At 43.0% G+C, this 11,477-nt stretch overlaps 1 protein-coding gene across 1 annotated transcript in view; it reads left to right on the forward strand.

Moving 5' to 3' along the window:
* LOC142143286 (uncharacterized) overlaps positions 1-2,053 on the forward strand; it is a 49,300-nt gene extending 47,247 nt beyond the window's left edge. The window contains exon 7 of the mRNA XM_075201000.1: positions 1,149-2,053. Coding sequence (XP_075057101.1) covers positions 1,149-1,861 — 713 coding nt within the window. The 3' untranslated portion in view covers positions 1,862-2,053. The remainder of the gene's footprint in view (positions 1-1,148) is intronic.
* Positions 2,054-11,477: the final 9,424 nt, after the last annotated feature.

The following is an 11,477-nucleotide window of genomic DNA, read 5'->3' on the forward strand; positions in this document are numbered from 1 at the left end:
ATAAGGCTAATGGGAAGAGGGTGTTTATCTAGAGTAGCAGAAGGTAGAGATTGGAACATTTAGAGCTAGAGAAACATATGGCTGATGGAGAAAAAAAGGGGGGGGGGGGGGTTGATGTATAGAAGAAAAGGGTGTGGTTTGAAAAGTGTAGCTCCAGAGAAGCATAATGTGGGTGGGGAGGAGTTGTTGATCTAGAGAAGCATAAGGTGAAGGTTGGAAGGTGTAGCTCCAGAGAAGCATAAGGTGAAGGTTGGAAGGTGTAGCTCCAGAGAAGCATAAGGTGAAGGTTGGAAGGTGTAGCTCCAGAGAAGCATAAGGTGAAGGTTAGAAGGTGTACAGCTAGAGAAGCATAAGGTGAAGGTTGGAAGGTGTACAGCTAGAGAAGCATAAGGTGAAGGTTGGAAGGTGTACAGCTAGAGAAGCATAAGGTGAAGGTTGGAAGGTGTAGCTCCAGAGAAGCATAAGGTGAAGGTTGGAAGGTGGCTCCAGAGAAGCATAAGGTGAAGGTTGGAAGGTGTACAGCTAGAGAAGCATAAGGTGAAGGTTGGAAGTTGTAGCTCCAGAGAAGCATATAAGGTGGATGGGGAGGATGTGTTTATCTAGAGAAGCATAAGGTGAAGGTTGGAAGGTGTAGCTCCAGAGAAGCATATAAGGTGGATGGGGGAGGATGTGTTTATCTAGAGAAGCATAAGGTGAAGGTTGGAAGGTGTAGCTCTAGAGAAGCATAATGTGGGTAGGGATGGAGGTGTTGATCTAGAGAAGCAGAACTTGGAGGTTGTTCGATACTAGCATTAGGTGCTGGGTAGGAGATATTGCTTTTCAAAATACAGTAAAGGCCAATTGTTATTTGCTACTTTTTATGTACAATAAACTATAATGGTAACAAATGTTCTGCTTCCAGCCAGAGAAATAATGATAATAATTATAATGGGTCAACAGCGTAGTTGTTATTGTTTATTTGACCTGTTATTTTGAGTGGAATGATTTGTTCATCAAGCCATACATTAGGTCAGAAGGACATGTTGCTCTTTTAACATCTAGTTAAGTTGTCTAATGTATTAGTCTCTGTAGGAGATGAGACCACTTTCACAGGTGCAGAGGATTTCAAAAACTTGTATTAAGTATTAACAGACTGTTGTTTTTATTAGGACAATCAGAACATGACCTGTCAGATCTTCATGAGCTTGTTGATGAGGATGAAGCAGGGAATGTAGAGGGTGAGGAATATCAAATGACAACACATGATGACACCAATGATCAGGAGGAGTACTTGGAAGACACAATTCCTGAAACTGAAGAAGGAAGACTGGCTGTTCAGGAGGACACTTTTAGAGAAAATAGGCCAGAGGTCCCTTTGCCATGCTTGCCCCAAGAGCAGACGTCAAATGGACGACAACAAACTATAAGGGATCACACCACTCTGATTTATGCTGAACAGAGCCATTTTCGTCGGACAATGTCACAGAAATTAAATTTGCTAAATAGCAATGTTAAAGCATTGAATAAAAATGTTAAAGCCTTTCAGAAGTCATTCGACCAAAGCATAGCTTCCCTTTCTCTAACTTTGCAGCAGCAGAACATCATCTTTGAGAAGCTGTCCTCCAACCTGTTATTAATTGCAGAACAGCAACAGCAGCACAACAAACAATGTATGAGCGGAATGCAGCAAATGTTCCATGTCCTTGGGGCCCACCGAGGGTCTCCATCTCCCACACCAAGTGAAAGTCCTAGTGACAGCTCTCCAGTGCCAACATTGCAAGTGGAAGCCAGAAAAGGTCCTCAGACACACTGGAGGACAATCCGAAGACGTAGTAAAACTCAGAATCCTCCTGAACAAACACCCAAAAAGAGACGCCACTAAAAGACGTTTATAGTAGCATGATACAATTTCACCTAGTTTATTTGTCCCCTTGTCTGACTTTAAACCACAAGATATGACACCACCATTCCAATGATATCACCTTTTATCAATACTCCATTTTAGTCAGATCCTTTGATGACTCTAGTTTTCTTCCCTAAATAAAGAGTACTGTAGACCACTGTGTGTCTCTATACAGGGAAATGTAATCCTCATTTCTACTCCAAAGAATCTGCTTTAAGATCACTTGTCCTTTCCTTATTGTTAGGGTTATAACATGGCTCACTCCATACAAAATGTCTCCAAAGTCCTCTGTTCTATTGAATACAATTATGGACTGCTAAAATAATCTGTCAGTATATGTGAGGAAACTAGCCTTAGCTGGGACAGTGGTTACCCTCAGTGGGATTCAACTCACTCAGGCAGACCAGAATATACCCAAAATAAGGCTTTATTACGACAGCACAACACCACAAGATGTTCACAAGATACAGGGTAAATGGTAGCATGTACCCTCCAGCAGCCACTTGCAGTCAGCACGCCAATGTAGCAATCTCAGTCTCTTTCAGATTCGTATCCTCCTGCTCTATTACCACTACCATTTAGCTAGGCAGTTACTGTGTCACCCAGCCTGGGATACTTTCTCACACAGACCGTGTCCTGGTAGGGTTTCCTCCAGCAGCACCACAAGGCCTGGCCCAGAGTCCTTTGTGCTACTGTTACATACACCAGGATCCTCCAAAATAGAATCCATTGACACACTGCTCTCCTTATATTCCTGGCTGTTTACACAGGAAGTAGGGTCAAGATGTCCCAATCGTCCTCCTTTCAGCAGGGCTCTATCAGTGGATACAAGTTATTTAACGCTTAGACATACTGTCTCTGTTACCTTGATTATACAATATCTTGACTGAATTAACAATTTGGCTGGATACACTTAACAAAGGGTTACTGTTATAGTATTGCATTAGGGAATGCCACTTAACGCTTGACATATTGTATCTGCAGCGTTACGTGATCTGAGTCTGTGATACATTTTGATACAAATATTATTATTATTATTATTAATTTTTATTTATAGGGCGCCACTAGGTATCCGTAGCGCCGTACAGGGACAGACAGAAACACGATACAGGGTGAGACAGCACGGTACAGTTAACAAAAAGCACAGTAACTCAGAAGCTCAATGTACAGCTAGATGAGAGGTGAGAGCCCCCAGCGGGGTAGAGAGGGGGGTAGAAGGGCAGGAGGACCTCACGGAAGAGACATGGAGCTGGAGAGCAGAGTTAAGGTGGTGGAGAACAGAAGGAGAGGAGGCCCTGCTCGAAGGAGCGTACAATCTAAGGGGAGGGTAGGACGGACAGAGACACGATGGTGGGAGGAGGGAATGGGGAGAACGGAGGCAGAGAGGGGGAGAGGAGAATGAAAAGGAGGGAGGTAAGAGGGGGACAGAAGTCGAAGGGGGGTAGGGGAGATTGGGATGAGGTCAATTAGGTCAACTAGGTCAATTAGGTGGGGGACTGGAGGGCTTTAAGGAAGAGGTGGGTTTTTATACATTTATATTGATATATATTAATACATTTTCCAATGCTATTTCAGCCAGTATAGTACTGTGGAGACGCATTGCACATAATCTGGAAGTTCTAATTACCTCCTAGATTACCTGTTGACCTAGATCACTAATTTGGGCTGCCAGCTGCTATATTAACAGTCACTCAGACATTGTTCTGATTACTAACAGCCCAGATCTTTCCCACATCTCATAACAATGGATATTTGAGACAAATGGTAATTACCTTAGCTAACTCAACTTTCAATCCTGTCATGCGATATGGTTTCTGCTGTCCTGCTATTCTCACACCATATGGCAACAGTCTTTATATTTATATTTCTAACACATACAATATTGCAGGTAATAACAAGGGCAGAATGTACCTAATAATGTGAAATAACAAAACACATAATACACTGATGCTCTGGTGTATATACTTAGACTGGGCCAAGGATTAAAAAGTACAATAAACTGAGAAACGGGTGGTAAATAAGAAGTCCTCAGTCCAGTGGGACCCTGTTTGGTCACAGTATAGTACAAGCCCTGGCTGAGATGGTACAGGATCTGTTAACTCTTTGTTTGCCTCCATTCCCGCCATCATTTTTACATCTACATCATTAAATATTGCTTTGTGACTATTAATATATGCTCTTACTGCATACTAAATTCCAGCACTGATTTCTTCTTTAGCTGAGGAGAATACAGTCTTACACTGGTTTTATGCTTCAATTATTACCAGAAAGAAAGTAGTGCTTAATGTTGCAAAGTGCACTTGGGTATTATGTAGATAAAATATAATAAACGCTGTTTCTATCGCTGTTACTGTTTGTAGTAAAGACTCCAATTGAATGTTTTGGCGTACATAGCATTTTCGCTCATATATAACTGTGATCTGTATCTAAATACACTCGTTAGAATCACAACAGACAATAATCCTAGATAGCCTCAGCACTGTAAATGTGGAGCGGTCTCTGGATCCGCTTGATGTATTGATACCTGAAGCTGAGATATCTCTGCGTGTAGTTTATAACTTTTAATAACTGTATTACGGAATCTAAGTGGCATTGAAATAGGGAGGATAGAAACACGAGAGAGCGCTCTAACGTGGTAGTAATCCATTTAGGATCTGATAGATTACATTTAGAAGTCTGATTTTTGTTTTGAGACCAACTAGTGTTTTGCTGTTTGGATACAATTATCTGTGATTCTGTTACAGTAATCAACAATACACTTAATATGTTAACAGCAACTGTATCATTTTTGTATCAGGACCTTCCCTTAGCAATGATTGTGGCACTATTTGACTAGCAACCCCTGTTAGCCTTATAGCCTCCATGTATGTTATTTAGGATAGATAACTATTCTATAGAATCCTAATTACTGCATGAACAATTACAACAAGGACACATTCAGCTCACATACTGGGTGCTATTGACTCAGCAATGTTAGAGTGTTATTACAATTAGTAACGCCATATTATTATATAGGAACATAGCTTTAGAAACTCATTCATTAGGAATTGCTCATAATATTTACTTTGTCAACTTCCAGTGAAATCATTCTTTAATATCATATATTCTAACTGCTACAGGGAATCCTGCTTTCACAATGCTATGGATCTGGAGATTTCAGTGCATCCAAAACATTGATGTACAATTTTGAGAATTGGATTATTCATTTGGATTACAAAGGGATAAAATAAAATATTACACAGTAAATGTTGATACGTTACTGCTTTATGTTGTATTTCACTCACTTTTTTTACTCTTTGCACTGTCTTGCAAAAAAATTGAATGCGAATGTGGCTGGATCACTTATAAATAACTTTTCTCTTTCATCCTATCTGGGGTACACTGCTACCATGGGGTTGTGAGAGCGGAGGTGGAGTTGGCACTTAGCAGGTTAACTTTGTTAATGAATCATTGCTGACAAACCCCTCCCCTCTGCAACCCCTGTAGCATCCTCAGTCTTCGTTAAATGCCCAAGGAAGTTGGGCTTACTTTAATGATAGGAAGAATTTCCTTTCCTTTGGAGCAGTGTCTCTGTTATACAGAGACACTTATTCAGACAGTGAGAGCCAGCAGCTCTCACTAATATCGGAAAGTTTTATTTTATTTATTTATTTTTTCAATTTCAAAACTCAGCGCTGACAAGCGGCTTATAGCTGCTGCCACGCTGATCAAGGACCACTATATCGGCCCTGCTATAAACTGCAAAGACCGCCGGTAATTGGAGCATCGAGAGCTGCCATTTTGGAATGCACCAAGTCCCTTCTCAGTAAAGGAGGGGGGCACTTGTACACCAACAGGACGGCCACCAGGAATCTATTAAAAGCGACTGCTGCATATTATAGATGCAGCAGATCGCTTTTTGTCAGCAGAAAATACAGGAGGAGCAGGCAAAGGGTGCTGCACGGAGGGTACTAAGAAGAGAGTCCCTCCCCGCAGTTGAACCATTCCAAGGGCGCCAAAACAACTGCCCGGGAAAAAGAGCAGCAGCCATTTCCCAGGGACACCGAGCTGCTGACCGACCTCTCCTGCTCCAAAAAGACATCTTAGCCTGATTGGAAGGCTAAGTACCACTTTTTCTTAGATGTTAACTAGAGTATGTAATGTGCGATCCCTTCGGCGAATGAACCGGACAACTGCGGATGAATAGGGGATTAAAATGACCCTAAACATGACATGTTTTCTGTAACCTGAACCTTAAATATCACTAAAGTGTACATATAACCTTAATATATATATAACTATAAACTAAATACCATCTGCTCATAAGTCACTGTGGAATGGAACCCTTTATAAATATGAAATATATAAATAAATGAATGAGAGTGCGAGTATGCGTGCGTATCTCATTGTGCGATCGCGCCGTGCCACGTGTTACGTGCATAATGATCGCAATCGCACGGTAAAACAATATTAACCAATATACTTTCGTTCATCCAATTTTACGACTTCGACAATTCTATCACTGTTATACTGTTCCCTTAATAAAATGTCTCGTAGGGAAAGTCACCTCCGGCAAAATATTCTACGTCTTCCAAGTGTAAAGATAAGTTACCAATTGGACTACAGCACCCAGGGGCACTTTGTGCTGACTGCAGCGGGGTACCCTGGCCGTGCAGGCCCAGGTTAGCGCACCGCCACTGGCGGAAACGCCAGCATGGGCAAATGCCCTGACACAGGGGGTTGAGACATTGGTTAAGGTGCTATCTAAACCAACAGAGATTCCAGTGGTTGCGTCAGTTCTTTCCTCTACCTCAGTAGCAATTGACCCCCTAGTGACAGGCGGGACTACGGGAACCACCAAGTCCGCAGACTTAGGAGAGGCTGGGGCTCCATCTATTCTCACCTCGCAAGACCCTCCCATATGAAAACCAGCTTGGTCGGCTTCCCTAGTTAGAGGACTTGATAGGTTAAACCGGTTCTTGGATGCACCAAGACCCTTACCCAAAAATAAGCGACACCGATCCACTAACCCTCTTCTAACCCGCTCTGATTCGGTGAGATCTTCAAAAAGAGGAGGGTGAGTTGATAGAAGACTCTGATTCTACACAGGTCCTAGACCCAGAAGAGTCTTCCAGATATCGGGGTATTGACGATCTGGTGGTAGCAGTTTGTCAGACATTAGGTATTCTGGATCTAGAACATCAGATCAAAGTCTTTTTAAAAAAGCTAGGAAACATGCAATCCGCTTTCCTCCATCAGTGGGACTGAAGGAAATAGCGGAAGCATCCAGGAAACAACCAGATCGAAAAATTACTATTCCACGAAGGTATCTGGATTTATATCCATTACAGTAGAAGGAGCTCAACTGTTGGGAACAGGTTCCAAGGCTTGATTCACAGGCGGTGCGCTTAGCACACCACACAACACTCTTTTCCCCAGGGACAGCCACCATGCAAGATAATACTGACTGCAAGATCGAGGGATTTTTAAAGTATCTACACTGTGGCAGGTACTTCAGCCAGACCTATGTTTTCATCGACATAGGTTGCCATGGCTATGGAAACATGGGCTGACCAATTAGTAGTGGGTCTGCAAAATTTGGAATTGCTTCCCCTCGCCCTGCATCTCAAGGAGGCTTCCGGATACTTATACGAGGCTGCCCAGAATGCAGCTTCCATTTCTTCATTTATTTCTGCAACCACAGTAGCTGCCAGGAGTACCTTATGGCTCAGGTCCTGTGATGCGGACACTAAATCTAAAAGGTCTTTAGAATCACTCCCTTATTCAGGGGGAGTGTTATTTGGCCCTGAACTTGACAGCATAATTTTCTATGCCACATGAGGCAAAAGCAGCTTTCTCCCAGTAAATGTCCCAAAACCTAGGGCACCAATGTTTGGTTCATTTAGACAGTCCTTTCATGGGGGTTTCTCTGGCCGGGGTCAGACACATAGACTTTGGTCTCTAGAGGACAATTGTAGAGAGGTAGGTCTTCCTCCTCCACGAAACGTCTATCTTCAAACGTTCCGGACAGTCAGTTTGATGGTCTCCCTCCCCTCCTCGCAGCTGCGGGAGTGGGTGGACATCTGCTACTGTTCAGAGATCCGTGGATAACGTCCTCAGAAGACCGTTGGATTCGGGGGATCATGAGAGGACACATGATAGACCTTTCAGGTCTGACCCCTCTTCGGTTCTTCGCAATCAATTTGCCCCGCAACCCTCGAAAGAAAAAGGCAATGCTTACATGTGCTGCCTCTATTCTTTCCGCCGGAGTCATTCTCCAGGTTCCGGAACACCAAAAAAGACGAGTTCTACTCCAATCTCTTTTTGGTCCCAAAGCCAGATGGTTCATTCTGACCTGTTCTAAATCTAAATCATTTAAATCTGCACCTGCGGGTGGTAAGGTTTCGAATGGAATCCCTCAGGTCTGTCATCAATAGACTAGAACCAGATCAATTCATGACTTCTATAGACATCAAAGACTCCTACCTTCACATACCTATGTGGGAGGCTCATCAGGCCCTTCTCAGATTTACAGTGGGACTGTCTCACTACCAATTCTGAATTCTCTCGACTGCACAGAGAGTGTTTACAAAAATCATTGCAGTAATGGCAGCCAGTCTTCATTCCAGAGTAGTGCAAATAGTGCACTATCTGGACGATTGCTCATAAAAGCATCCTCAGCTCACCTGCTAAATCAGCACCTGGTCCTCACTATCAGGATCCTGGATAAGCACAGATGGCTCATAAATCGAGAAAAATCCCATTTGATTCCATGCCAGAAAATGACCTTTCTGGCACTAATCATGGATACCAACAAACAAAAGGTTTTCCTTCCGAAGGACAAATCTCAATCCCTGTGGAACCTGACGGCTCGGGTTATGACCTGCCACAGTCCGTCGGTCCACTTATACATGCGTCTATTAGGAAAGATGGTATCGACTTTTGAGACCATTCCTTATGGTCGACTTCACTCACGCTGCTTCCAATGGGACCTCTTGAAGTGGTCAGGATACAATCTGAAATTAGAGGGACAAATGATTCAATTGTCACCAGAGACGAAGGCTTCCCTCAGATGGTGGATGGTCCAGGACAATCTGATAACAGGAAGGTTTTTTGCCCCATGGTCCTGGATCTTAGTAACCACAGATGCCAGCCTGACCGGATGGGGGGTTGTGGTACTTCTTTTATGGCTCCAGGGACTCTGGACCGCTCGGGATTCTTCTCCCTATTTAGTTCCATATTCTGGAATGAAAAGCCATGCTAATGGCCTGACAGGGGATCCAGATGATACTTCACGGGCACCAGGTCCTTCTGCAGTCCAACAATGCGACGGCAGTGTCCTATGTCAACAGACAGGGGGTACCAGAAACGCAGGAGCAATGAGGGTGGTGGCTCAGATCTTGACCTGGGCTGAAATCCATGTTCCCGCTTTGTCAGCAATTTTTATTTCAGGAATCCAAAACTGGGAAGCAGACTATCTCAGTCGGCATGCGATATTGCCGGGTGAGTGGTCGTTCTGTCGAAGTCAGCAAATTGGATAAAGTCATATCAATCAATATCGAGCAAACTTGGTTGTCTTTGTCTGAAATTATGCGTAGAGCATGCTACGGCGTGGAAGGGCGTATCTAGCCGCAACAAGTGGCAATAACAGGTTTTACACTTTTACACACATTCACACGAACATACACATTTGTAATTAGTACACATTAATTGTAGTTGCAACACATAGTTATTTATGTCGAAATATAGCTGTATTTATGTTTAGTATTATAAGTTATATACATGTTAGTGAAAGCAAAGGTTCAGGTTGCAGAAACTATGTTTGGTGTCATTTTAATCTCTTATTCATCAGCAGTTGTCCGGTTCATTCGCCGAAGAGATCGCACATTGCATACTCTATTTAGTGATGTTAGGGAATAAATGTTTAAAGTGATACTGACTGTATAATGCAAATAGACTAGTTGAAACTGGATTCTTGGCGGGAAAATCGGAGTGCATCCCCTGGAGAGCTGACCCCTACCTTTGGATATTTTGGTTTGAACTGGCCTATGATCTGCAGTACACTGGACCTTCCTGAAGCCTGGACCAATAGAAACAAGCCACATCATCTGCATTGTTTTACTTTATTCACTGACTGCATATAAGCGGGGGCTCTGGACCCAGTAGACAGTCTTCTTGACCACAGCCTTCAGACCTGAATGACTGTACACTGGATCCAGAGCGCCTGCGATAAGTAACAGCTGTACTTGATTTATTTCACATTGTTATTCTGCTACTTTTCGCTATTAAATACTTTGTGCTTTGGAACCACACATCGGGAATCCACAATCGTTATTGGATTGCAACTAGACGTGCATAACAATTTGGGGGCTCGCGACGGAAGTTACGCTACCGGACGATACGCAAGGTCTACGGATTTCTGTTTCTCAACAAAGGGTGGAACACAATGTGTTCAAAACCTGTTTATCATTCTGTGTTGTGAAACCGAATGTCCGTTTTTGCATTATCTAAGGAGCGCTAACTTGAATCTAGGGACGAGAAAAAATTTTATTTTTGCGTTTTAAATGTATTGCATTGCTTAGCATATGTGTACTTCCTGCATTGCGTATGTGAACTTCCGGTATTGTTGCCACGTGTTTAGACAATCGTTTTGATAGTTTGTTATACATGCATAGTATAATCACTTGTTAAAACCTCTGAAACGTTATTACTATTGTTGGGAAGTTGATTTTCTGCGCAGAAAAGGTGTATATTGTGTGATTTTGTGACTAAATTAAGGTTTGATTTATTGTTGAATAGAGTGTCTGTTGCTGTCTGACGAGGCAGGTGCCCAACTGGCGAATGGTATACGAGGCAGGTATACCGGGGGCGAAAACAAAGGAAGTTTTCGCAAGCGCGCCCAATAGTAATTGCAACGTTTACTGATAACTAGTATCTTTAAGCGATGCGATCTGACCGCACGGTAAGACCGTGATTGTGACTCGGGAGAGCAGCTGGAGGAATTATATTGGCAAGGTTGGTTGATTGACTTTAGCCAGTGCTACCAGTTTTAATAGACTCAACAGATTTGTTGGAGAGGTAGGGTATCGAGGAGCTGATAGCCCTGTGGTCCGCATTGATATTTCTATGTTAGGGGTCCTCGTTTGGTACGAGAGGAAGCGAGTGGACGCGGCTTGAGCAAATATGTCCACGGCCGTTAAAGATCTGTAGCGGTAGATTGCGTGTGGCAAAGTGTTGAAAGTATTTGTTGGAGAGGCAGGGTATCGAGGAGCTGATAGCCCTGTGGTCCGCATAGATATTGATATTGTTCAACATGGGTGCTAAGCATACGCTAGAGATGATCAATGTACTGCCTGAAGAAGGGCCGATTGGTTTGGCGAGATTTCTTATGTGTAAGAAATATGGTGCATACGCAACGGCGTATTGCGACAAGTTGGTCAAGATCACCAAGGATTGTGTTAGGCCTTTCCCAACGATAGGTAGTTTCAATTCAGAAGTACTGAATAATGTTAAGAAAAGGTGTGGTTGATTAAATTAACAAAAGTGAGAACTAAACATAATGATTGTTTAAATTTGTGGCAAATGGAAGGCAACACATGGCAGAGCAGCGAGTGCA

The sequence above is a fragment of the Mixophyes fleayi genome, chromosome 3, assembly GCF_038048845.1.
Source record: "Mixophyes fleayi isolate aMixFle1 chromosome 3, aMixFle1.hap1, whole genome shotgun sequence".
Lineage (NCBI taxonomy): Eukaryota > Metazoa > Chordata > Amphibia > Anura > Limnodynastidae > Mixophyes > Mixophyes fleayi.